Source organism: Patagioenas fasciata, chromosome 33 (genome assembly GCF_037038585.1).
Source record: "Patagioenas fasciata isolate bPatFas1 chromosome 33, bPatFas1.hap1, whole genome shotgun sequence".
Taxonomy (NCBI): domain Eukaryota; kingdom Metazoa; phylum Chordata; class Aves; order Columbiformes; family Columbidae; genus Patagioenas; species Patagioenas fasciata.
This window is the reverse complement of record NC_092552.1, coordinates 620,287-648,183: the sequence shown is the minus strand read 5'-3', so window position 1 is coordinate 648,183 and position 27,897 is coordinate 620,287. Positions and strand designations below refer to the sequence as shown.

The following is a 27,897-nucleotide window of genomic DNA, read 5'->3' as shown; positions in this document are numbered from 1 at the left end:
CAGAAGTAGGGACACTGGGGACATGGGGACACAGGGACCCTGGTGATGTGGGGACACCAGCACTGGGGACACTGGAGACATGGGGACCCTGGTGATGTGGGGACACCAGAACTGGGGACACTGGAGACATGGGGACATGGGGACCCTGGTGATGTGGGGACACCAGAAGTGGGGACACTGGGGACATGGGGACACGGGGACCCTGGTGATGTGGGGACACCAGAAGTGGGGACACTGGGGACATGGGGTCCCTGGTGATGTGGGGACACTGGGGACACAGGGGACGGGGCCGTGGGGACACGGGGACACGAGGGCCGTGCCACGCACCCACTCCGTGCGCGCCGGCCTTGCACGCGTAGTGCAGCAGCGTCATGTCCGTCAGTCCGTCCCGGTCGTCCACGTGGCAGCCGCGGCGCAGGATCTGCCGGGTGGCACCAGTGAGCCCCCCGTGCCCCCCGCTCCCCACGGTGTCACCCCCCCAGTGTCACCCCCGCCATGGTGTCACCCCCCCAGTGTCACCCCCGCCGCGGTGTCACCCCCCCAGTGTCACCCCCACCGTGGTGTCACCCCCCCAGTGTCACCCCCGCCACGGTGTCACCCACGCCACGGTGTCACCCCCACCGTGGTGTCACCCCCGCCATGGTGTCACCCCCCCAGTGTCACCCCCACCGTGGTGTCACCCCCGCCATGGTGTCACCCCCACCGTGGTGTCACCCCCCCAGTGTCACCCCCACCGTGGTGTCACCCCCGCCATGGTGTCACCCCCACCGTGGTGTCACCCCCACCGTGGTGTCACCCACGCCACGATGTCACCCCCACCGTGGTGTCACCCCCGCCATGGTGTCACCCCCACCGTGGTGTCACCCCCACCGTGGTGTCACCCCCCCAGTGTCACCCCCACCGTGGTGTCACCCCCGCCATGGTGTCACCCCCACCATGGTGTCACCCACGCCATGGTGTCACCCCCACCGTGGCGTCACCCCCACCGTGGTGTCACCCCCCCAGTGTCACGCCCGCCGCGGTGTCACCCCCGCCATGGTGTCACCCCCACCGTGGTGTCACCCCCACCGTGGTGTCACTCCCCCCGTGTCACCCCTGCCATGGTGTCACCCCCCAGTGTCACCCCCCGGTGTCACCCCCCTGGTGTCACCCCCGCCGCGGTGTCACCCCCACCGTGGTGTCAGCCCCGCCACGGTGTCACCTCCACCGTGGTGTCACCCCCACCGCGGTGTCACCCCCCCAGTGTCACCCCCGCCATGGTGTCACCCCCGCCATGGCACCACCCCTGTCATGGTGTCACCCCTCAGTGTCACCCCCCTGTGTCACCCCCACCGCAATGTCACCCCTGCCATGGTGTCACCCCCCAGTGTCACCCCCCTGGTGTCACCCCCACCACGGTGTCACCGCCACCATGGTGTCACCCCCACCATGGTGTCACCCCTGCCACGGTGTCATCCCCCAGTGTCACCCCCCAGTGTCACCCCCTGGTGTCACCCCCTGGTGTCACCCCCCTGGTGTCACCCCTGCCACGGTGTCACCCCTGCCATGGTGTCACTCCCACCATGGCATCACCCCTGCCATGGTGTCACCCCCCAGTGTCACCCCCCGGTGTCACCCCCCGGTGTCACCCCCCTGGTGTCACCCCCCTGGTGTCACCCCCACCACGGTGTCACCCCCACCATGGTGTCACCCCTGCCACGGTGTCATCCCCCAGTGTCACCCCCCAGTGTCACCCCCCGGTGTCACCCCCCTGGTGTCACCCCCACCACTGCGTCACCCCTGCCATGACAGCCATGGCATCACCCGTGCCACGGTGTCACCCCCCCGGTGTCCCCCCCCTTGGTGGTCCCCCCCGGTGTCACCCCCCCCCGGTGTCACCCCCCCCCCGGTGTCACCTCGTTGCCGATGACGTCCACGTTGTGCTGCACCTGGGGCACCCACTGGCGCAGGATGGCGAAGAGCTGGGGGACGCTGGTGCGCGGGTCCAGCAGGATCTCCCGGCACAGGGCGTCGTTGGGGTCGAAGAACGTGAACGCTGGGGGGGGACACGGGGGGGACACGGGGGGACACGGGGGGGGACATTGCGGGGGGACATGGGGGGATATGGGGGGAAACAGGGGGATATGGGGGGACACAGTGGGACATCATAGGGAAACATGGGGGGATATGGGGGGATATGGGGAGATGGAGGGGGGGGGGAGGTATGGGGGGAGACACGGGGGGACATGGGGGGACACAGGGGGACATGGGGGGACATTGGGGGACATGGGGGGGGACATTGGGGGAGGCATGGGGGGATATGGGGGGGAAACAGGGGGACATGGGGGGACACAGTGGGACATCATAGGGAAACATGGGGGGATATGGGGAGATGTGGGGGGGTGGGGGAGGCATGGGGAGGGACACGGGGGGACATGGGGGGACACAGGGGGACATGGGGGGACATGGGGGGACACGGGGGGGACATTGGGGGAGGCATGGGGGGATATGGGGGGGAAATGGGGACGTGGGGGGACACAGTGGGACATCATAGGGAAACATGGGGGACATGGGGGGATATGGGGAGATGTGGGGGGGTGGGGGAGGCATGGGGGGGGACACGGGGGGACATGGGGGGACACAGGGGGACATGGGGGGACATGGGGGGGGACATTGGGGGGGGACATGGGGGGATATGGGGGGAAACGGGGACATGGGGGGACACAGTGGGACATCATAGGGAAACATTGGGTGATATGGGGGGATATGGGGAGACGTGGGGGGGACACGGGGGGACATGGGGAGACAGGGGGGGACATGGGGGGACATGGAGGGACATGGGGGGACATGGGGAGGGGTGGGGGATATGGGGGGGACATGGGGAGACATGGGGGCAATATGGGGTGGAAACAGGGTGACATGGGGGGGCACAGTGGGACATAGGGAGACATGGGGGGACATGAGGGGACATGGGGGGCACACAGCGGGACATGAGGGGACATGGGGGGACACAGGGGACGTGAGGGGACATGGGGGGACACAGGGGACATGAGGGGACATGGGGGGACAGAGGGGGACATGGAGGGAGCCATGGGGGGGACATGGTGGGGGATATGGGGTGGAAAGAGGGTGACATGGGAGGACACAGGGAGACATGGGAAGACATGGGGGGACATGGGGGGACATGGGGAGACACAGGGGGACATGGGGGGACACGGGGGGACACAGGGGGACATGGGGGGACATGGGGGGACATGGGGGGACACAGGGGACATGGCAGACATGGGGAACATGGGAGAATGGGGACACAGTGGGGACACAAGAACACATCAGCCAGCAGAGAACCCACACCCGGTTCCCTTTATTTAGGGGGGGGTCTCTGTCCTTGTTGGGGTTCCCTGTACCCATTGGGGGGTCCCCGTCCCCATGGGGTCCCCTGTTTCCTTTGGGGGGTCCCTGTGCTCATGGGGTTCCCTGGGGGGGTTCCCTGTCCTGGGGGGGGTCCCTGTCCCCATGGGGTCCCCTGTTTCCTTTGGGGGTCCCTGTGCCCATGGGGTTCCCTGGGGGGGGTCCCTGTCCCTGTGGGGGTCCCTGTGCCCATGGGGTTCCCTGGTGGGGGGGTCCCTGTCCTGGGGGGGGGTCCCTGTCCCTTTGGGGGGTCCCTGTGCCCATGGGGTTCCCTGGTGGGGGGGTCCCTGTCCTGGGGGGGGGTCCCTGTCCCTTTGGGGGGTCCCTGTGCCCATGGGGTTCCCTGGTGGGGGGGGTCCCTGTCTTGGGGCTCCCTGTGCCCATGGGGTCCCCTGTTTCCTTTGGGGGGTCCCTGTGCCCATGGGGTTCCCTGGTGGGGGGGTCCCTGTCCTGGTTGGGGTCCCTGTCCCTGTGGGGGTCCCTGTGCCCATGGGGTTCCCTGGTGGGGGGGTCCCTGTCCCAAGGGGGGGGCTCCCTGTGCCCATGGGGTCCCCTGTTTCCTTTGGGGGGTCCCTGTGCCCATGGGGTTCCCTGGTGGGGGGGTCCCTGTCCTGGTTGGGGTCCCTGTCCCTGTGGGGGTCCCTGTGCCCACGGGGTTCCCTGGTGGGGGGGTCCCTGTCCTGGGGGGGGGTCCCTGTCCCTTTGGGGGGTCCCTGTGCCCATGGGGTTCCCTGGTGGGGGGGGTCCCTGTCTTGGGGCTCCCTGTGCCCATGGGGTCCCCTGTTTCCTTTGGGGGGTCCCTGTGCCCATGGGGTTCCCTGGGGGGGGTCCCTGTCCCTGTGGGGGGTCCCTGTGCCCATGGGGTTCCCTGGTGGGGGGGGTCCCTGTCTTGGGGCTCCCTGTGCCCATGGGGTCCCCTGTTTCCTTTGGGGGATCCCTGTGCCCATGGGGTTCCCTAGTGGGGGGGTCCCTGTCCTGGGGGGGGTCCCTGTCCCTGTGGGGACCCCCTGTGCTCATGGGGTTCCCTGGCGGGTGGGTCCCTGTCCCGGGGGGGGGCTCCCTGTCCCCATAGGGGGGCCCATGTCCCCATGGGGGATTTGGGGGCTCCGGGGGGGTCTCTCACCGTAGTCCTTGGGCAGGGGGGCGGGGGCTGCCGGATGCACAATCGGTTTCTTGCGTCGCTCCACCACGGGGCTGGGGGGGTCGGGGGGCGGCGTCCCCCCCCCGCCGGGGGGTCGCCCCCCACACGCTCCTTTGTCATGGGGACAGCCTGGGGGGGACAGGGGGGACAGTGTGGGGGGGGTGACAGTAATGGCGGGAGGGGATACTGGGATGGGAGACTGGGATGGGGAGGGGATACTGGGATGGGGTACTAGGATGGGGATGGGGACAGTGGGATACTGGGATGGGGAGGGGATACTGGGATGGGGTACTAGGATGGGGATGGGGACAGTGGGATACTGGGATGGGGACCAGGATACTGGGATGGGGAACAGGATGGGGATGGGGATACTGGGACAGGGTTACTGGGATACTGGGATGGGGATGTTGGGATACTGGGATGCAGATGAGGATACTGGGATGGGGATGTTGGGATACTGGGATGTAGATGGGGATACTGGGATGGGGATGCTGGGATGGGGATGCTGGGATACTGGGATGTGGATGGGGATACTGGGATGCAGATGGGGATACTGGGATGGGGATGCTGGGATACTGGGATGCAGATGGGGATACTGGGATGGGGATGGGAATGCTGGGATGGGGATGCTGGGATACTGGGATGTGGATGAGGATACTGGGATGTGGATGGGGATGCTGAGATGGGGATACTGGGATGGGGATGCTGGGATACTCGGATGCAGATGGGGATACTGGAATGGGGTTACTGGGATACTGGGATGCAGATGGGGATGCTGGGATGCGGATGAGGTTACTGGGATGCAGATGGGGATACTGGGATGTGGATGGGGATGCTGGGATGGGGACCAGGATGCAGACAGGGATACTGGGATGGGGATGCTGGGATGGGGGACGCTGGGATACTGGGATGAGGATGAAGATACTGGGATGCGGATGGGGATGCTGGGATGGGGATGCTGGGATGGGGACCGGGATGCAGACAGGGATGCTGGGATGGGGATGCTGGGATGGGGATGCTGGGATGGGGACCGGGATGTAGACAGGGATGCTGGGATGGGGATGCTGGGATGGGGATGCTGGGATGGGGTTACTGGGATGGGGGCACCGGGGGAGGCCCCGCGCTGGGCCCAGGCCGGGCCCGGGCTGCAGCCGGCGGGGCCGGGAAGCGGCAGGCGGTGTCGGAGCGATGCCGGGGCCGGGGGGGAGGATGCGGGGATGATGCGGGGATGATGTGGGGGGGTCCCGGTGCCGGTCGCGGCCCCCCCGGCCCGCCCGGTACCTGCTGGGGACGCCGCGGCTGCTGGGCGGGGCCTGTGCGCCTGCGCGGGGGCTGCGGGACGGGGCTTGCGGGGGGCGGGGCATGGGAGGGGGCGTGGGCGGGGCCTGCCGGGACTCGGGGGGCTGAGGGGCGTGGTCTGCGATGGGGCGTGGCTTACAGGCGGGCTTTGCGGGATGAGGGGCGTGGCTTGAGATGGGCGGGGCCTCGGATGGCGGCGGGCGCTGTCGGCGGCTATAGGGGATGCACAGGGGCTATAGGGCGATGGGTGGCGGCTCTAGGGGGTGTATAGGGGATCGTGAGGGTCGATGAGTGTCTATAGGGGCTGTGGGGGTTATGGTGGGGGAGTATAGGGGCTATAGGGGGATGTGTAGGTGCTGTCGGAGGGTGTATAGGGGCTATAGGGGAGGATGAGTGCCTATAGGGGTCGCAGAGCAGCTACAAGGGACCATGGGGTATGATGCGTCAGCACGCACGCCCGTCGCCATGGCAACCCCCGCTCACCACGCCCCTCATGCGCACTGAGGGGGGGGGGGGGGGCCGTTGCCATGGCAACGGGGCCTGCACGCCGGGGCAGGAACCGGGAGCTCCCGTGAGGATCCCCACAGCCGGGACGGCTCCGCTGTCCCGGGGCGGGAGACGCGAGCCCGTTTTTCACGCCCAAAACCGCCCCCCCGCCTCCGCCGGTCCCTTCATTGCCGCCTCGTCCCGGTACGCGGGGCTCGAACCTCGGATCCAGGCGGCGCGGCCGGCCCGCCCCGCTATTGGCCGAACGCGGCGCAGAGTGACAGGAACCCGCGGAGGCGGTGCCGCGCCGCCATTGGGCGAGGCGGGGACGGTGGGCGGTGAGCGGCGTAAGCGGTGGCCAATGGGAAGGGGACGCCGGCTTTCCGCGCGCGGTTCGGAGCGTTAACGAGCGGCGGCGGGCGGCGGGAGCCATGGCGGCCGCGGGCGGCGGGGGCCACGGCGGGACCGGGCCCGATTCGCCCCCGCTCTTCAGCCTGCGGCGGCGGTCGCGGCAGCAGGGCCCGGAGGAGGCGGTGAGGGGAGCGTGGGCGGCAAGGCGGACGGGGCGGGGGGGAAGAGGGGCGGGGCTTGTGTAAGGGATTTGTGAGGGGGGTGCTCACGGGGGGCGGAGCCTGGGGAAGGGGCGGGGCTGGTGAGCCTGTGTGGGCGGAACCTGGGGAAGCCATGTCCCCCCACCATGTCCCCCCACCATGTCCCCCCACCATGTCCTCCCACCATGTCCTCCCACCATGTCCCCCCACCATGTCCCCCCACCATGTCCCCCCACCATGTCCTCCCACCATGTCCCCCCACCATGTCCCCCCATGGGGGATCTCCATGTCCCCCCCACCATGTCCCCCCCACCATGTCCCCCCCACCATGTCCCCCCCACCATGTCCCCCCATGGGGGATCTCCATGTCCCTCCCACCATGTCTCCCCACCACGTCCCCCCCACCATGTCCCCCCACCATGTCTCCCCACCATGTCCCCCCATGGGGGATCTCAGTGTCCCCCCACCATGTCCCCCTCCCACGTCCCCCCCACCACGTCCCCCCCACCACGTCCCCCCCACCATGTCCCCCCATGGGGGATCTCCATGTCCCCCCCACCATGTCCCCCCCACCATGTCCCCCCCACCATGTCCCCCCACCATGTCACCCCCACCATGTCCCCCCATGGGGGATCTCCATGTCCCGCCCATCATGTCACCCCCACCATGTCACCCCCACCATGTCCCCCACCATGTCCCCCTGCTATGTCCCCCCACGGGGGATCTCCATGTCCCCCTCCATGTCCCCCACCACGTGTCCCCCCTCGGTCCCCGCAGGTGACGCTGGAGCGGGTCCTGGGGATCACGGCGCAGAGCGGCAGCGGCCTGGCCTGCGATCCAAACACGGGGCTGCTGGCTTATCCCGCCGGGTGAGCACCCGAATTCCCCCCCCGGGACCCCCAAACCTCCCTCACGGGGACGAACCTCCCCCCTCCCCGTCCAGGTGCGTCGTCGTCATCCTGGACCCCCGCGACCGCACGCAGAGGCACATCCTGAACACGGCCAGGTGACGCCAGACACCCCCAAAAACACCCCCAGACACCCCCTGTGCCCCCAAATACCCCCAGGTACCATCAAACACCCCTGGGTAACCCCAAACACCCCACAGACCCCCCCTAGGTCCCCCCAAACACCCCCAGGTACCCCAAACACCCCCAGCCTCCCCAGTCACCCAAATATTCCCAAATACCCCCAAATACCCCCAGGTATCCCCAGGTATCCCCCAAACACCCCCATGTACCCCAAACACCCCTCAGCCTCCCCAGTCACCCAAATACCCCCAGGTACCCCCAAATACCCCCAGGTACCCCCAGGTATCCCCCAAACTCCCCCAGTCCCCCCAAATACCCCCAGGTACCCCAAACACCCCCAAAACCTCCAGGTACCCCCAAACCCACCCAGGTACCCCAAAGACCCCCATGTCCCCCCAAACACCCCCAAAACCTCCAGGTACCCCCAAACCCACCCAGGTACCCCAAAGACCCCCATGTCCCCCCAAAACCTCCAGGTACCCCCAAACCCTCACAGGAACCTCTAAACCCCCCCAAACCCACCCAGGTACCCCAGAGACCCCCATGTCCCCCCAAAAACCCTCAGGTCCCCCCTGACACGCCCAGTGGCGCCATCGTTAACCAAAAACCCCACATTTTACAGGAAAACCCTGAGCGCCTTGGCTTTCTCCCCCGATGGGAAGCTCATTGTCACCGGAGAGGTGGGTTCCCCTCTTTATTGTCACCAGCACCCCCATTTTGGCTCTCGTTTGGCTGCGTTTATCTCAACCGGAGCTTCTCCTTCCCCATTCAATTCTCTGTTCTATTGGGGAGAGGTGATTGAGTGGCTGCGTGGTCCTTATTGATATAAAAAGAGTTAAATAACATCAAAAAGGAGAATGGAGGGGGTCAGGTTCTGTTCCCAAGTGAGAGGATGAGAGGAAACGGGGAGGTTGAGGTTGGGAATTTGGGGGAATTTCTTCCCAAAAAGGGCTCTCGGGTGCTGGAAAAGGTTGCCCAGGGTGGTGATGGAGCCGCCAACCCTGGAGGGGTTGAAAAGGAGGAGGTTTAGGGATGTTGGAGGTGGGTTATGGTTGGATCAATGGTCCTGAGGGGCTGTGACGACCGAAATGATTCGAAGATCGCCTCAGGGCTCAAAATGGTGTCGAAATCACCTCAAAATGGCGCCAGAATCGCCTCAGGGCTCAAAGTGGCGCCAGAATCACCTGAGGGTCAAAATGGCGCCAGAATCACGTCAAAAAATGGCGCCAGAATCACCTCAGGGCTCAAAATGGCGCCAAAATCACCTCAAAAAATGGCGCCAAAATCACCTCAGGGCTCAAAATGGCACCAGAATCCCCTCAGGCTCAAAATGGCACCACAATCACCTCAGGGCTCAAAATGGCGCCAAAATCACCTCAACAAATGGCGCCAAAATCCCCTCAGGGCTCAAAATGGCGCCGAAATCACCTCCAAAAATGACACCAGAATCACCTCAGGGTCAAAATGGCGCCAGAATCACCTCAAAAAATGGCGCCAAAATCACCTCAGAGACAAAATGGCGCCAAAATCCCCTCAGGGCTCAAAATGGCACCAGAATCACCTCAAAAAATGGCACCAGAATCACCTCAGGGCTCAAAATGGCGCCAGAATCACCTCAAAAAATGGCGCCAAAATCACCTCAGAGACAAAATGGCGCCAAAATCCCCTCAGGGCTCAAAATGGCGCCAGAATCACCTCAAAAAATGGCGCCAAAATCACCTCAGAGACAAAATGGCGCCAAAATCACCTCAACAAATGGCGCCAAAATCCCCTCAGGGCTCAAAATGTCTCCACAATCCCCTCCAAAAATGGCACCAAAACCACCCCATATTCCCAAACCACCCCTTTTTTTTCGGGGGGGGTGGTTTCCAACCCATTTTTCCCCCATTTTCCCACAGAACGGGCACCGTCCGGCCGTGCGCGTGTGGGACGTGGAGGAGCGGGCTCAGCTCTCGGTTCTTCACGGCCACAAACATGGCGTGGCCTGCGTCGCCTTCTCCCCCAACGCCCGCTACCTGGTGTCCGTGGGCGCCCCGCACGACATGTTGGTCAACGTCTGGCTCTGGAAGGTGCCGAACCCCCAAAATCCACCCCAAAACCCACCCCCCATCATGGATTTATTAACATTTATTTCTATATTTTGGAACAGAAGGAGGCGCTGGTGGCATCCAACAAGGTGTCCTGCAGCGTCACCGCCGTGTCCTTCGCCGATGACGCTTACTTTGTCACCGTGGGCCACCGCCATGTCAAGTTCTGGTTCCTGGACTCCGCCAGGGAGATGAAGGTGACAATGGTGACCATGGTTTCTGGAGGAAAAACCCTAAATGCTTCGTTTTTCCACCAAAAATGGGGCTGGATGTGGCTTAAACCCTCCCCACCGAACCCAGCCTGATGCAAACGTGTGTGGTTTCTGTAGGAAAAACCCAAAGTTCTTCATTTTTCCACCAAAATTGAGGCTTAAAGCCTCCTCACTGAACCCAACCTGATGCGGAACTGTGTGGTTTCTATAGAAAAAACCCAAAGTTCTTCATTTTTCCACCAAAACTGGGGCCTAAACCCTCCTCACTAAGCCAACGTGATGTGGGATTTCTATAGAAAAACCCAAAGTCTTTAGTTTTTCCGCTAAAACTGGAATTAGACCCAGCTTAAAGCCTCCTCACTGAACCCAACCTGATGCGGAACTGTGTGGTTTCTATAGAAAAAACCCAATGTTCTTCATTTTTCCACCAAAATTGGGGCTTAAACCTTCCTCGCTAAGCCAACGTGATGTGGGATTTCTATAGAAAAACCCAAAGTTTTTAGTTTTTCTACTAAAACTGGAATTAGACCCAGCTTAAACCCTCCTCGCTGAACCCAACCTGATGCGGAACTGTGTGGTTTCTATAGAAAAAACCCAAAGTTCTTCATTTTTCCACCAAAATTGGGTCTTAAACCTTCCTCACTAAGCCAACGTGATTGGGGATTTCTATAGAAAAACCCAAAGTTTTTAGTTTTTCCGCTAAAACTGGAATTAGACCCAGCTTAAAGCCTCCTCACTGAACCCAACCTGATGCAGAACTGTGTGGTTTCTATAGAAAAAACCCAAAGTTCTTCATTTTTCCACCAAAATTGGGGCCTAAACCCTCCTCGTTAAGCCAACATGATGTGGAATTTCTATAGAAAAACCCAAAGTCTTTAGTTTTTCCGCTAAAACCGGAATTAGACCCAGCTTAAAGCCTCCTCACTGAACCCAACCCGATGCGAAACTGTGTGTTTTTTGTCAAAAAAACCCCAAATTTTTGCTTTCCCCCCCCAAAATTCTCATCGCGGACGTCGCTTTTCGGCCCTCAATCATGGCGGCCTCGTTAACGCCTCCTCCTCCGCAGGTTAACGAGACGGTGCCGCTGGCGGGGCGCGCGGGGCTGTTGGGCGAGCTCCATGACGCCGTTTTCTGCGCCGTCGCCTGCGGCCGCGGCCCCAATTCCGGAGCCACCTTCTGCGTCTCCTCCTCGGGGCTGCTCTGCCGGCTCAACCACAAGAGGGCGCTGGAGAAATGGATCGTTCTCAAGGTGAGAGTTGAACCCCCAAAACCCCCCGTTTTTGGGAAAACACCCCCCAAAAATCAGGACGTTTTGAGCCCTGAGGTGATGTTGGCGCCATTTTTTGAGGTGGTGTTGGCGCCATTTTGAGCCCTGAGGTGATTCTGGCGCCATTTTGAACCCTAAGGTGATTTTGGCGCCATTTTTTGAGGTGATTCTGGCGCCATTTGGACCCTGAGGTGATTCTGGCGCCATTTTTTGAGGTGATTTTGGCGCCATTTTGAGCCCTGAGGGGATTTTGGCGCCATTTTGTCTCTGAGGTGATTTTGGCGCCATTTTTTGAGGTGATTCTGGCGCCATTTTGACCCTGAGGTGATTCTGGCGCCATTTTTTGAGGTGATTCTGGCGCCATTTTGACCCTGAGGTGATTCTGGCGCCATTTGGACTCTGAGGTGATGTTTGCGCCATTTTTTGAGGTGATTTTGGCACCATTTTGACCCTGAGGTGATGTTGGCGCCATTTTTTGAGGTGATTTTGGGGCCATTTTGACCCTGAGGTGATTCTGGTGCCATTTTTTGACATGATTTTGGCGCCATTTTGAGCCCTGAGGGGATTATGGTACCATTCTTTGGGGGTGATTCTGGCTCCATTTTGAGCCCTGAGGTGATTCTGGCGCCATTTTTTGAGGTGATTTCGTCGCCATTTTTTGAGGTGATTCTGGCGCCATTTTGCCCCTGAGATGATTCCGGCGCCATTTTGAGCCCTGATCTGATCTTCGAATCGTTTCGGTTCTCACAGCCCCTCAGGATCATTGATCCAACCACACCCCACCTCCACCACTACCCCACGTCCCCAAACCCCCCCAGACCCCCCCAAAACGCCGATCTCCCCCCCAGGCGCCGCTGCCCACCTGCCTGTGCCTGGGTGAGGAGCTGATGTTCTGCGGCTGCGCCGACGGCACCGTCCGCGTCTTCCACGCCGGCGCCATGCGGCACCTCGGCGACCTCCCCAGACCCCATCCCCTGCGCGGGGACGTCACCCGGGACCCCCCCACGAGGTACCATGGGGACCCCCCTGTCACCCCAATGTGTTCTCATTGAGTGGCGCCATGTAACGCGGGGACATGGGGACCCCCACATCACCCCCAATGTGTTCTCATTGAGTGGCACCACGTAACATGGGGACATGGGGACCCCCACGTCACCACGTAACATGGGGACACAGGGACCCCCCTGTCACCCCAATGTGTTCTCATTGAGTGGCGCCATGTAACGTGGGGACATGGGGACCCCCACGTCACCACGTAACATGGGGACACGGGGACCCCCACGTCACCCCCAACGTGTTCTCATTGAGTGGCGCCATGTAACGTGGGGACACGGGGACCCCCACGTCACCACATAACATGGGGACACGGGGACCCCCACATCACCCCCAATGTGTTCTCAATGAGTGGAGCCATGTAACGTGGGGACATGGGGACCCCCACGTCACCCCCAACGTGTTCTCATTGAGTGGCGCCATGTAACGTGGGGACACGGGGACCCCCACGTCACCACATAACATGGGGACACGGGGACCCCCACATCACCCCCAATGTGTTCTCATTGAGTGGCGCCATGTAACGTGGGGACATTGGGACCCCCACGTCTCCACATAACATGGGGACACGGGGACCCCCCTGTAACCCCCAATGTGTTCTCATTGAGTGACGCCATGTAACGTGGGGACACGGGGACCCCCACGTCTCCACCCCCAATGTGTTCTCAATGAGTGGCGCCATGTAACGTGGGGACATGGGGACCCCCACGTCACCACGTAACATGGGGACACGGGGACCCCCACGTCACCCCCAATGTGTTCTCATTGAGCGACACCACATAACATGGGGACATGGGGACCCCCCTGTCACCCCCGATGTGTTCTCATTGAGCGGTGCCACATAATGTGGGACATGGGGACCCCCACATCACCACGTAACATGGGGACACGGGGACCCCCATGTCACCCCCAATGTGTTCTCATTGAGTGGAGCCACATAACGTGGGGACACGGGGACCCCCACATCACCCCCAATGTGTTCTCATTGACTGGCACCACGTAACATGGGGACATGGGGACCCCCACGTCTCCACATAACATGGGGACACGGGGACCCCCACGTCACCCCCAATGTGTTCTCATTGAGTGGAGCCACGTAACATGGGGACATGGGGACCCCCACGTCACCACGTAACATGGGGACACGGGGACCCCCCTGTCACCCCCAATGTGTTCTCATTGAGTGGCACCACGTAACATGGGGACATGGGGACCCCCACGTCACCACATAACATGGGGACATGGGGACCCCCACGTCTCCACGTAACATGGGGACACGGGGACCCCCACGTCACCACGTAACATGGGGACACGGGGACCCCCATGTCACCCCCAACGTGTTCTCATTGAGTGGCGCCATGTAACGTGGGGACATGGGGACCCCCACGTCACCACGTAACATGGGGACACGGGGACCCCCACGTCACCACATAACATGGGGACACGGGGACCCCCGCATCACCCCCAATGTGTTCTCATTGAGTGGTGCCATGTAACATGGGGACACGGGGACCCCCACATCACCCCCAACGTGTTCTCATTGAGTGGTGCCACATAACGTGGGGACACGGGGACCCCCATGTCACCCCCAATGTGTTCTCATTGAGCGGCGCCACATAACGTGGGGACATTGGGACCCCCACGTCTCCACGTAACATGGGGACACGGGGACCCCCCTGTAACCCCCAATGTGTTCACATTGAGTGACGCCATGTAACGTGGGGACATTGGGACCCCCACGTCTCCACGTAACATGGGGACACGGGGACCCCCGCGTCACCCCCAATGTGTTCTCAATGAGTGGAGCCATGTAACGTGGGGACACAGGGACCCCCACGTCACCCCCAACGTGTTCTCATTGAGCGGCGCCACCTAACGTGGGGACATTGGGACCCCCACGTCACCACGTAACATGGGGACACGGGGACCCCCACGTCACCCCCAACGTGTTCTCATTGAGTGGCGCCATGTAACGTGGGGACACGGGGACCCCCACGTCACCACATAACATGGGGACACGGGGACCCCCGCATCACCCCCAATGTGTTCTCATTGAGTGGCGCCATGTAACGTGGGGACACGGGGACCCCCATGTCACCACGTAACATGGGGACACGGGGACCCCCCTGTCACCCCAATGTGTTCTCATTGAGTGGCGCCACATAACATGGGGACACGGGGACCCCCACGTCACCCCCAACGTGTTCTCATTGAGTGGCTCCATGTTCCAATTGGCACCTTCCTTGATGCATCCCCCCCCGCAAAAACCCAAAATACACCCCAAAAATCAACCCCTGCGACCCCACATCCCCGTCCCAACAGGCGGGGGGACCCCGTGTACCCCGACACGGTGGCCCTGGCGTACGACCCCGTCCGGCGCCACCTCTCCTGCGTCTACAAGGACCACAGCGTCTACGTGTGGGACGTGAGCGACCTGCGCCGCGTGGGGAAGGTCCGCTCGGAGCTTTTCCACAGCTCCGTCGTGTGGAGCGTGGAGGTGAGACCCCGACGGGGGGGGTTTGGGGTGCGTGACCCCCGTTTTCCCCCCCGTTGAGGTGTAATTTGGGGTGCAGGTTTACCCCGAAATAGAGGGGCGCCCGTCCCGTCTGCCCCCCGGCTCCTTCCTCACCTGCTCGTCCGACTGCACCATCCGCGCGTGGAGCCTGGAGAGCGCCGGCGCCCATGGACGGGTACGGCGGGGAGCGCCCGAAAATGGGGTTTGGGGACAGATTTGGGGTGGTTTTGAGTGGGTTGGGGGGATTTTTGAGTAGGTTTGGGGGGATTTTGAGCAGGGTTTGGGGGGGTTTTTGAATGGGGTTTGCGTGGTTCTGAATGGATTTGGGGTGGTTTTGAGTGGGTTGTGGTGATTTTTGAGCAGGTTTGGGGGGATTTTGAACAGATTTGGGGTGATTTTGGACAGATTTGGGGTGGTTTTGAACAGATTTGGGGTGGTTTTGAACAGATTTGGGGTGATATTGAACAGGATTTGGGTGATTTTGAGCGGATTTCAGTGATTTTTGAGCAGGATTTGGGTGATTTTGAGCAGATTTCAGTGATTATTGAGCAGGTTTGGGTGATTTTGAGCGGATTTCAGTGATTTTTGAATAGGTTTTGGGTGATTTTGAGCAGATTTCAGTGATTTTTGAGCAGGTTTGGGGTGATTTTGAACAGATTTGGGTTGATTTGGAGCGGATTTCAGTGATTTTTGAGCAGGTTTAGGGAGATTTTGAGCAGGGTTTGGGGTGATTTTGAATGGGGTTTGGGTGGTTCTGAACGGATTTGGGGTGGTTTTGAGTGGGTTGCGGTGATTTTTGAGCAGATTTGGGGGGATTTTGAATGGGGTTTGGGTGGTTCTGAACAGATTTGGGGTGATTTTGTAAAGGGTTTGGATGATTTTGAACAGATTTGGGGTGGTTTTGAACAGATTTGGGGTGATATTGAACAGGATTTGGGTGATTTTGAGCGGATTTCAGTGATTTTTGAGCAGGATTTGGGGTGATTTCAAAGGGAAATTGGGTGATTTTGAGCAGATTTCAGTGATTTTCGAGCAGGTTTGGGGTGATTTTGAGCAGATTTGGGGTGATTTGAGTGGATCTCAGTGATTTTTGAGCAGGTTTGGGTTGATTTTGAGCAGGATTTGGGTGATTTTGAGCAGATTTCAGTGATTATTGAGCAGGTTTGGGTTGATTTTGAGCAGGTTTGAGTGATTTTGAGCAGGATTTGGGTGATTTTGAGCGGATTTCAGTGATTTTTGAGCAGGATTTGGGGTGATTTCAAAGGGAAATTGGGTGATTTTGAGCAGATTTCAGTGATTTTTGAGCAGGTTTGGGTGATTTTGAGCAGATTTGGGGTGATTTGAGTGGATCTCAGTGATTTTTGAGCAGGTTTGGGGTGATTTTGAGCAGGATTTGGGTGATTTTGAGCAGATTTCAGTGATTATTGAGCAGGTTTGGGTTGATTTTGAGCAGGTTTGAGTGATTTTGAGCAGGATTTGGGTGATTTTGAGCAGATTTCAGTGATTTTTGAGCAGGTTTGGGGTGATTTCAAAGGGAATTTGGGTGATTTTGAGTGGATTTCAGTGATTTTTGAACAGGGTTTGGGTGATTTTGAGCAGATTTGGGGTGATTTGAGTGGATCTCAGTGATTTTTGATCAGGTTTGGGGTGATTTCAAAGGGGATTTGGGTGATTTTGAGCAGATTTCAGTGCTTTTCGAGCAGGTTTGGGGTGATTTTGAGCAGATTTGGGGTGATTTGAGTGGATTTCAGTGACTTTCGAGCAGGTTCGGGGCGATTTCGAAGGGGATTTGGGGTATTTATGGCGTGTTTCTCCCCCCCAGACCCTCCTGGCCATCATCCACGTGGACAGCCCCGTGCAGCAGCCCCCGGCCGATGCCAAAGCGGGGGTGCGGGTGCTGCAGATCAGCCCCGACGGGGAGCACCTGGCGTCGGGGGACCGGGCGGGGACCCTCAGGTGGGTGACACCAATCAGCTAACGACGGGGTCACGTTCGTTAACTCCGGACATGATGGGCAAGATCAGGCGTGAGTGGACTCCGGGTGTTTCTGCACCATAACCCAAAGCAAAACACCAACAATCCCCCCAATTCCCGTTGGTTAATTTACTAGGATCCAATTTACATCGTTATTAGTTAAAGTTCGTTAACACCGGACACGATGATGAGACCGAGCATGAGTCAATTCCAGGTATTTCTGCACCATAACCCAAAGCAAAACACCAACAATCCCCCCAATTCCCGTTGATTAATTTACTAGGATCCAATTTACATCGTTATTAGTTAAAGTTCGTTAACTCCGGACATGATGGGCAAGATCAGGTGTGAGTGGACTCCGGGTGTTTCTGCACCATAACCCAAAGCAAAACACCAACAATCCCCCCAATTCCCGTTGGTTAATTTACTAGGATCCAATTTACATCGTTATTAGTTAAAGTTCGTTAACACCGGACATGATGATGAGACCGAGCATGAGTCAACTCCGGGTGTTTCTGCACCATAACCCAAAGTAAAACACCAACAATCCCCCCAATTCCAGTTGATTAATTTACTAGGATCCAATTTACATCGTTATTAGTTAAAGTTCGTTAACTCCGGACATGATGGGCAAGATCAGGCGTGAGTGGACTCCAGGTGTTTCTGCACCATAACCCAAAGCAAAACACCAACAATCCCCCCAATTCCAGTTGGTTAATTTACTAGGATCCAATTTACATCGTTATTAGTTAAAGTTCATTAACTCCGGACATGATGGGCAAGATCAGGCGTGAGTGGACTCCAGGTGTTTCTGCACCATAACCCAAAGTAAAACACCGACAATCACCCCAATTCCAGTTTAATGATTAATTTACTAAGAATGATCATCTCTATCATCCCAACGCTCATCCCAATTAGGCCGCACCGTTAATTACCTTAATCTCGCAAGGTCTTTGCCTCCGCGGCTGTAGAACCTCGGGGGAGATAAGACGAGGTGTCTGGCTCCACAACCACCCATCTAATCCCCCCAAAGTGCCAAAACCCGGATATTTCAGTATAAAATGCCCCTTCGTTCCGCTAAGGACGCTGGGGGACGCGTTTCGAGGGCCTTGTGGACCCGGGGGGCCTCACGATTCGCGTCCCCCCACAGGATCCACGAGCTGCGGTTCATGCGGGAGGTGGCCAAGGTGGAGGCGCACGATTCCGAGGTGCTGTGCCTGGAATATTCCAAACCGGAGACGGGTAAAGTCCACGGGGATCCACGGCGGGGCCAAAATCCCCTGGGAAAGCTTCTCCTTCCCCAAACAACCCCAAAAACCCTCATTTTTGGGGGTCTCTCTACAACACGTGGGTTAAACCCGACTCAGCCTCCCGGACCCCCCAGCTCCCTCCCTTTAACACTCCATTTAAAACCAGGTTTTACACTCAAATCTTCGCAGGGAACGGCACGAACGCCGGCATTTTTTGCCTAAAACGCGTCGTTTTTTGCCCAAAACGCGTCGTTTTAATGGCTTTTCTGGCAGGAGCGGCGCTGTTGGCCTCGGCGAGCAGAGACCGGCTCATCCACGTCCTCAACGTGGCCAAGAACTACAAGCTGGAGCAGACGCTGGACGATCACTCGTCCGCCATCACCTCGGTCAAGTTCGCCGGTAGGCCGAGGTGTCCCCCTCCCCGCCTCCAAAACGGGGTTTTTCCCCCCGAATTTCCATACCCGAACCTCAACGGTTGCGTCTCGGATCGCGTCTGCTTCTGAAAATCCTCGTTTTAAGGGTTCGACCACAAAGAATCACGTTTAATCCGCGGCCGCGCTCGCTGATCACCTTTCCCTCGTATCTTCTCTCAGGCAACGGGGACGTTCAGCTCATCAGCTGTGGCGCTGACAAAAGTATTTATTTCCGCAACGCTCAAAAGGTGGGTTGGGCAGAAAATCCGCCCGTTTCTCCCCAAAAATCCACGGGGCGAGAAAGCGGCATCTTTAACCATACAGACGGCTCCGGTTGGGTTTGGGTTGGTTGAACATCTCTGGTTGGCTTTGGCTTGGTTGATCATCCCGTCTCCACCATCGAGATGTTTCTGTTTGGGTTTGGGTTGGTTGAACAGCTCCGGTTGGGTTTGGGTTGGTTGAACATCACCGGTTGGGTCTGGGTTGGTTGAACAGCTCCGGTTGGGTTTGGGTTGGTTGAACTTCTCCGGTTGGGTTTGGGTTGGTTGAACATCACTGGTTGGGTCTGGGTTGGTTGAACAGCTCCGGTTGGGTCTGGGTTGGTTGACCATCACCGGTTGGGTTTGGGTTGGTTGAACATCTTCGGTTGGGTTTGGGTTGGTTGAACATCACTGGTTGGGTTTGGGTTGGTTGAACTTCTCCGGTTGGGTTTGGGTTGGTTGAACATCACCGGTTGGGTTTGGGTTGGTTGACCATCTCCGGTTGGGTTTGGGTTGGTTGAACATCACCGGTTGGGTCTGGGTTGGTTGAACATCACCGGTTGGGTTTGGGTTGGTTGAACATCTCCGGTTGGGTTTGGGTTGGTTGAACATCACTGGTTGGGTTTGGGTTGGTTGAACTTCTCCGGTTGGGTTTGGGTTGGTTGAACATCACCGGTTGGGTTTGGGTTGGTTGACCATCTCCGGTTGGGTTTGGGTTGGTTGAACATCCCCGTTTCCACCACCAACACATCTCCAGTTGGCTTTGGGTTGGCTGAACATCTCCAGTTGGCTTTGAGTTGGTTGAATGTCCAAGTCCCCACCACCGAGACATCTCCGGTTGGGTTTGGAAGGTTGAACGTCCCTATTGTCCCATCCCCCTCCAGCTCCCTGACGGCTTCAATTTCGTGAGGACGCACCACGTGGCCGAGAAAACCACCTTGTACGACATGGACATCGACATCACACAGAAATACGTGGCGGTCGCCTGCCAGGACAGGAACGTCAGGTGAAGCTTCCACCCGCCCTGGGGTCACCGTCCTCCTCCCGCTGTCCCCAGGGGGGTTGTCACCCGTGTCACACCCCCCCGGCTCCGCTGCAGGGTGTACAGCACGGCCAGCGGGAAGCTCAGGTGCTGCTACAAGGGCTCGCACGGCGATGACGGCTCCTTGCTGAAGGTACTGGGGGGTCCTCACCACCAAGGCATCTCCGGTTGGGTTTGGGTTGGTTGACCATCCCATACCCACCACCAAGACGTTTCCGATTGGGTTTGAGTTGGTTGAACATCTCCAGTTGGGTTTGGGTTGGTTGATCATCCCATCCCCACCACTGAGACGTCTCCGGTTGGGTTTGGGTTGGTTGATCATCCCATCTCCACCACTGAGATGTCTCCATTTGGGTCTGAGCTGGTTGAACATCCCATCCCCACCACTGAGACATCTCCAGTTGGGTTTGGGTTGGTTGAACATCCCATCCCCACCACCAAGATGTCTCCAGTTGGCTTTGGGTTGGTTGAACATCTCCAGTTGGGTTTGGGTTGGTTGGACATCCCCATCCCCACCACCGGGATGTCTCCGATTGGGTTTGGGTTGGTTGAACGTCCCCATCACCATCACCGAGATGTCTCTGGTTGGGTTTGGGTTGGTTGAACATCTCCAGTTGGGTTTGGGTTGGTTGAACGTCCCCATCACCATCACCGAGATGTCTCCAGTTGGGTTTGGGTTGGTTGAACATCTCCAGTTGGGGTTGGGTTGGTTGAACGTCCCCATCGCCATCACTGAGATGTCTCTGCTTGGCTTTGGGTTGGTTGAATGTCCCCATCCCCACCACCGAGACATCTCCAGTTGGGTTTGGGTTGGTTGAACGTCCCCATCCCCACTACCGAGACGTCTTCAGTTGAGTTTGGGTTGGTTGAACGTCCCCATCACCATCACCGAGATGTCTCCAGTTGGGTTTGGGTTGGTTGAACAACTCCAGTTGGGGTTGGGTTGGTTGAACGTCCCCATCGCCATCACCGAGACGTCTCCGGTTGGGTTTGGGTTGGTTGAACATCCCCATCACCATCACCAAGACGTCTCCAGTTGGGGTTGGGTTGGTTGACCATCCTTGTCCCCAACCCCCTGTCCCTCGTGTCCCCCCCAGGTCCAACTGGATCCCTCGGGGACCTTCATTGCCACCAGCTGCTCCGACAAGAGCATCTCCCTCATCAACTTCCACTCCGGCGAGTGCGTGGCCAAAATGTTCGGCCATTCAGGTTCGGTTCCTCTCCCCAAAGCGCCAACGTCCCCATTTTTCCATGAAACACCCCCAAAATCCCCACCTGGTGACGTCACCTGGACCCTGATGTGGTGACACCCCCTCATTTTCACCCAGAAATCGTCACCGGGATGCGGTTCAGCTACGACTGCAGACGCCTCATCACCGTTTCGGGGGACAGGTGGGGACCCCAAAATCACCCCCCATATGTCCCCCCCATATCTCCCCCTGAACCCCAAAATCCCTCATTTTCGCCCCAAAGTTGCATCTTTATTTGGCACCTGGGCCCCAAGATCACGGCGACCATGAGGCAGCAGCTGCTGGAGCTCGAGAGGGCGAAGGAGCCGCACGGGTAACGGGGGATTTGGGGCGATTTGGGGTGCGTTTCGGTGATTTTGAGCAGGTTTGGGGTGATTTTTAACAGATCTGAGTGATTTGGGGTAATTTTTGAGCAAGTTTGGGGTGATTTTGGGTGGATTCGGGGTGATTTTGAGTGCCTCGCAGTGATTTTCAACGTGTTCCCCGCCAGGCACGACCCCGACGTGACCGTCCCCAGCGGTGACACATCCCCCGATGCCACCGAGGACCCCCCGTCCCCACAAACCCCATCCCCGGGGACCCCGGAGCCGCGTGCGTGTCCCCCCCATTCCCCTTTTTCCCCCTTTTTCCCCCTTTTTCCCCCATTTTTCATTCATCCCCCTCCAGCTCCCGCCTACGTCCTGACCAACGGACGCCTCCCCGTGTGGGCCAAGCGCCTGGTGAGTCCCTCCCCGTTGATCTCATTAATTAAGCTGATTAATTAGCACACCCGTCCGAGGTTGGCCTCACGCGTCCCGTGTATCGCGCAGCTGGGGGAGCTGGAGGACGCGACCGATTCGGCTTTACCCCCCCGGAGCAGCTACCGCCCCCGCGGCCGATGGGCCGAGGGCTTCGCCGACCCCATCGTGGAGCCCGGGAGCCTGGAGCAGCTCCTGGCCGAGGTCAGCGGATCCCAGTAGATCCAGTAGATCCCAGCACCCCGTTTCAGGGAGGGAAAACCCCAGTATGGTGTCTATTTGCAGGCCGAGAGCTCCGGCAGCGACCTGGCCGAGGAGTCGCAGATCCTGGATGATTCCCAGCTCACCGGGGATTCCCAAATAACCGAGGAGCTCCGGATCACCGGGGATTCCCCCCAAGAGCCGGAATCGCCCCCCAGGCCCGGCCCGGAGGAGCCGAGCGGGTCGGTGCTGTGGGGGAAAGGCTTAAGCTGAGCTTTGCTGGCGGGTTTGGGCTCAGCTTAAGGTCACCTGGGTCATGGAGAGGCCTGGAGTGACCTTGTCCCCATCGCCCCCTTGTCCCCATCGCCCCCTTGTCCCCATCGCCCTTGTCCTCATCACTCCCTTGTCCCCATTGACCCCTTGTCCCCATCACCCTTGTCTTCATCACCCTTGTCCCCATCACCCTTGTCCCCATTGACCCCTTGTCCCCATCACCTTTGTCTTCATCACCCTTGTCCCCATCGCCGCCTCATCTCCATCGCCCCCTTGTCCTCATCACCCTTGTCCCCATCACTCCCTTGTCCCCATCACTCCCTTGTCCCCATTGACCCCTTGTCCCCATCACCTTTGTCTTCATCACCCTTGTCCCCATCGCCGCCTCATCTCCATCGCCCCCTTGTCCTCATTACCCTTGTCCCCATCACTCCCTTGTCCCCATCACTCCCTTGTCCCCATTGACCCCTTGTCCCCATCACCCTTGTCTTCATCACCCTCATCCCCATCGCCCCCTTGTCCCCATCACCCTTGTCCCAATCATTCCCTTGTCCCCATCACCCTCATCCCCCTCACCCCTTTGTCTCCATCACCCTCCTGTCCCCATCACCTTTGTCCCCATCGCGCTTGTCCCCATCACCCCCTCGTCCCCATTGCCCCCTCGTCCCCATTGCCCTTGTCCCACTGCTCGGTGTCACCAACCTGTCACCTTCCCCCTAGGCACTGCGTGACGGAGCTGCCACTGCGCCCCATGTCACCCGAGGAACCTGTGTCCCCAAAGGAGCCTGTGTCACCAGGGGAGCCCGTGTCACCCGAGGAACCCGTGTCACCAGGGGAGCCCGTGTCACCAGGGGAGCCCTTGTCCCCAAGGGAACCCGTGTCACCGGAGGAGCCTGTGTCACCTGAGGAGCCCTTGTCCCCAAGGGAGCCCGTGTCCCCCGAGGAACCCTTGTCCCCAAGGGAGCCCGTGTCCCCAAGGGAGCCCATGTCCCCAAGGGAACCAGTGTCACCAGGAGAGCCCGTGTCACCCGAGGACGTTGTCACCAGCCAGGATGACACCTTGTCCTGCGTTTCGCTGCACTCGCGATCGCCGGTGCTGGAAGGTGACACTGGGGACAATGCCAGGGGTGACATGTGTGACAAAGGGACCTGGGTTGACAAAGGGATGCAGGGTGACAAAGGGATGTGGGGTGACAAAGGGACCTGGGGTGACAAAGGGACCTGGGGTGACAATGGGATGCAGGGTGACAAAGGGACGTGGGGTGACAAAGGGATGTGGGGTGACAAAGGTGACAAAAGGACATGCGGTAACAAAGGGACGGGGGATGACAATGGGACATGGGGTGACAAAAGACATGGGGTGACAAAGGGATGCGGGGTGACAAGGGTGACAAGGGACACAGGGTGACAAAGGGAGCGGGGGTGACAATGGGACAGGGGGTGACAAAGGGATGTGGGGTGATAAAGGGACACGGGGTGACAAGGGTGACAAAAGGGCATGGGGTGACAAAGGGACAGGGGGTGACAAGGGTGACAAAGGAACACAGGGTGACAAGGGTGACAAAGGATATGGGGTGACAAAGGGACATGGAGGGACAAAGGGACCTGGGGTGACAATGGGACACAGGGTGACAATGGTGACAAAGGGACATTCCCACAGGTGACAAGTTGTCCGAGGACCCACAGCTCAGCTCCCACCCCCACAGCCCCGAGCAGGAGAAATTCCCCCGGTGTCCCTTTGAGACCCTGACAGACCCCACAGGTACCGGTGCCACCGCGGGGACGGCGACGGTGCCACCGCGGTGCCACCAACACACTCCCCTGGTCCCCCCAGAGCCGTTCGACACCTCCTTGAAGGTTCTCAAACCCCCCAAGGAGGAAACGTCCTCGTTTTTGAACCCCCGGCTCAGCATCTCGAGCCGGTTCCTCTCGCGCTGCCGCAAGAACAGGTGGGTGACGCGTCCGTCTGTCCGGCCGCCTGTCCGGCCCGTGTCCCCAACCCCGTCTCTTGTCCCGCAGGTTGCTGGGCGCCCGGGACCCCCCAAAACTGCTGGTGAGTCCGTTTGTCCCTCCCAAAATAACCAGAGAAAACTTGGGGAGAAATCCCCCAAAAGCGTGGGGGTGACAAAGGACATGAGGTGACAAAGGGATGTGGGGTGACAAAGGAACACAGGGTGACAAGGCGACATGGGGGTGACAAAGGACATGAGGTGACAAAGGGATTTGGGGTGACAAAGGAACACGGGGTGACAAAGGGACATGAGGTGACAAAGGGACATGGGATGACAAAGGGACATGGGGGGCAACAAAGGACATGAGGTGATAAAGGGATGGGGGTGACAAAGGAACACGGGGTGACAAAGGGACATGGGGGGTGACAAAGAGATGGGGGGTGACAAAGGAACACGGGGTGACAAAGGACATGAGGTGACAAAGGAACACGGGGTGACAAAGGGACATAGGGGGTGACAAAGAGATGGGGGGTGACAAAGGAACACGGGGTGACAAAGGACATGAGGTGACAAAGGGACATGGGGTGACAAAGGGACATGGAGGGCGACAAAGGACATGAGGTGACAAAGTGATGGGGGTGACAAAGGAACACGGGGTGACAAAGGGACACGGGGGTAACAAAGGACACAAGGTGACAAAGGGATGGAGGGTGACAAAGGGATGCGGGGTGACAAGGAACACGGGGTGACAAAGGGACATGGGGGTGACAAAGGGACATGGGGGTGACAAAGGGACATGGGGGGCACAAAGGACATGAGGTGACAAAGGAACACAGGCTGACAAAGGGACATGGGGGGTAACAAAGGACACGAGGTGACAAAGGGATGGAGGGTGACAAAGGGACATGAGGTGACAAAGGGACGTGGGGTGACAAAGGGACGTGGGGGGTAACAAAGGACATGAGGTGACAAAGGGATGTGGGGTGACAAAGGAACACAGGGTTACAAAGGGACATGGGGGGTAACAAAGGACACGAGGTGACAAAGGGATGGAGGGTGACAAAGGGACATGAGGTGACAAAGGGACGTGGGGTGACAAAGGAACACAGGGTTACAAAGGGACATGGGGGGTAACAAAGGACACGAGGTGACAAAGGGATGGAGGGTGACAAAGGGACATGAGGTGACAAAGGGACGTGGGGTGACAAAGGACATGAGGTGACAAAGGGATGTGGGGTGACAAAGGAACACAGGGTGACAAAGAACACGAGGTGACAAAGGGACGTGGGCTGACAAAGCGTTTTCCTCTTCCTGTTTTTTAGGAAAAGGATGAAAATCTTGAGGAAACGGGCACGGAAACGAGGGATTGGCCAAAAAGGGGCTTTTTCAGCCCAAAACGGCCGCGCAGGGAAGACGCGGCCCCCGTGGGGGTGGAGCGGGTGACGGTGGCGCTGGGGGAGCTGAGGTCGCGCTGCCAGGATGTGCTGAGCGTCTACGACCAGGTGGGGACACAGAAATGGGGCGAAAGACCCAATTCTGGGGGGTTTGGGGGTCACTCGTGTCATCCCCCCCACACACGGGGATGGATTTTGGGGACGTCTGTGGGAGGGGTGACACAAAATGGGTGATAAGGGATGTGGGGTGACAAAGGGATGTGGGGTGACAAAGGACACGGGGTGATAAAGGGACACAGGGTGATAAAGGGACATGAGGTGACAAAGGGACATGAGGTGACAAAGGGACATGGGTGATAAAGGACATGAGGTGACAAAGGGACCTGAGGTGACAAAGGACACAGGGTGATAAAGGGACGTGGGGTGATAAAGGGACATGGGGTGACAAAGGAATGTGGGGTGACAAAGGGACATGGGGGGTGATAAAGGACATGAGGTGACAAAGGGACCTGAGGTGACAAAGGACACAGGGTGATAAAGGGACGTGGGGTGATAAAGGGACATGGGGTGACAAAGGAATGTGGGGTGACAAAGGGACATGGGGGGTGATAAAGGACATGAGGTGACAAAGGGACCTGAGGTGACAAAGGACACAGGGTGATAAAGGGACACAGGGTGATAAAGGGACATGAGGTGACAAGGGACATGGGGTGACAAAGGAACGTGGGGTGATAAAGGGACATGAGGTGACAAAGGGATGTGGGGTGACAAAGGGACATGGGTGATAAAGGACATGAGGTGACAAAGGGACCTGAGGTGACAAAGGACACAGGGTGATAAAGGGACGTGGGGTGACAAAGGAATGTGGGGTGATAAAGGGACATGAGGTGACAAAGGACACAGGGTGATTAAGGGACGTGGGGTGACAAAGGGACATGGGGTGACAAGGGACATGGGGTGACAAGGGACATGGGGTGACAAGGGACATGGGGTGACAAAGGGATGTGGGTGATAAAGGACATGAGGTGACAAAGGGACATGGGGGGTGATAAAGGACCTAAGGTGACAAGGGATGTGGGGTGACACAGGACCCAGGGTGATAAAGGGACCTGAGGTAACAAAGGGACATGGGGTGACAAAGGGACATGAGGTGACAAAGGGATGGGGGGGGTGACAAAGGAACACGGGGTGACAAAGGGACATGAGGGTGACAAAGGGACATGAGGTAACAAAGGGATGAGGAGTGACAAAGGGACACAGGGTGACAAGGGACGTGGGGTGACAAAGGGACATGGAGGGGTGACAAAGGGATGTGGGGTGACAAAGGGACATGGGGGGGTGACAAAGGACATGAGGTGACAAAGGGATGGGGGGTGACAAAGAAACACGGGGTGACAAAGGAACATGGGGGTGACAAAGGACATGAGGTGACAAAGGGATGGGGGGTGACAAAGAAACACGGGGTGACAAAGGAACATGGGGGTGACAAAGGACATGAGGTGACAAAGGGATGGGGGGTGACAAAGGGACACAGGGTGACATGGGAGAGGGGGTGACAAAGGAACATGGGGTGACAAAGGGACGTGGGCTGACAAAGGGACACAGGGTGACATGGGAGAGGGGGTGACAAGGGGCGGCGGGGTGACAAGTGCCACTCCCACAGGTGACGCTGGCCGCCGATGTCACCCAGGAGGACCTCGCGCAGGCCAAAGCGGCTCTGGCCGCATTTTCGGGGTGGATCCGAGCGGAATTGAGCAACCGCGAGACCCCCGACGCCGTCACCTGCGTCCCCAACAACGTCACCAACAACGTCCCCAACAACGTCACCAACAACGTCACCAACAACGTCACCCCGGCCACCACGGGCGTCCTGCTGCTCCTGCTGCTCCGCGACTACTCGGAGGTTCTGGTGGGGCTGACGCGGCGCAAACTCGAGCGCCACGACCCCAAAATGCCCTAAATCGGGGCCTTTTGGGGCCGTTTGCTCCGTTTTAACCACTTTGCTCCGTTTTTAACCATTTCCGGAGCTCCGGGATGGGGACTTTTTCCCAGCCCCCCCCCCCCCCCATTTTGCTGCTCAAGTTCAAGGTTTTAACCAATAAACCACGGGTTTGAACCAAAA

The 27,897-nt window shown here is 59.0% G+C and overlaps 2 protein-coding genes across 2 annotated transcripts in view; one reads left to right on the top strand and one right to left on the bottom strand.

Annotated features, from left to right (window-relative positions):
- The window catches only part of CLIP3 (CAP-Gly domain containing linker protein 3), an 18,742-nt gene extending 12,420 nt beyond the window's left edge, over positions 1 to 6,322 (bottom strand). Inside the window, exons 1-5 of the mRNA XM_071800764.1 lie at positions 6,311 to 6,322; positions 5,810 to 6,083; positions 4,511 to 4,657; positions 1,896 to 2,035; positions 328 to 421 (exon numbers count right to left, since the gene is read on the bottom strand). Coding sequence (XP_071656865.1) covers positions 328 to 421; positions 1,896 to 2,035; positions 4,511 to 4,657; positions 5,810 to 6,083; positions 6,311 to 6,322 — 667 coding nt within the window. The remainder of the gene's footprint in view (positions 1 to 327; positions 422 to 1,895; positions 2,036 to 4,510; positions 4,658 to 5,809; positions 6,084 to 6,310) is intronic.
- WDR62 (WD repeat domain 62) lies at positions 6,236 to 27,897 on the top strand. The gene is made up of 30 exons (XM_071800875.1): positions 6,236 to 6,846; positions 7,642 to 7,733; positions 7,808 to 7,870; positions 8,518 to 8,575; positions 9,794 to 9,964; positions 10,045 to 10,179; positions 11,261 to 11,443; positions 12,310 to 12,470; positions 14,837 to 15,011; positions 15,088 to 15,204; positions 16,852 to 16,985; positions 18,154 to 18,245; positions 18,527 to 18,652; positions 18,847 to 18,914; positions 19,811 to 19,932; positions 20,026 to 20,101; positions 21,066 to 21,177; positions 21,297 to 21,360; positions 21,442 to 21,531; positions 21,709 to 21,809; positions 21,885 to 21,937; positions 22,028 to 22,159; positions 22,241 to 22,398; positions 23,150 to 23,532; positions 24,090 to 24,191; positions 24,264 to 24,378; positions 24,449 to 24,482; positions 25,704 to 25,883; positions 27,439 to 27,557; positions 27,603 to 27,897. The coding sequence occupies exons 1-30, from the start codon at positions 6,745 to 6,747 to the stop codon at positions 27,733 to 27,735; spliced, it is 3,651 nt and encodes a 1,216-aa protein (XP_071656976.1). The 5' UTR covers positions 6,236 to 6,744; the 3' UTR covers positions 27,736 to 27,897.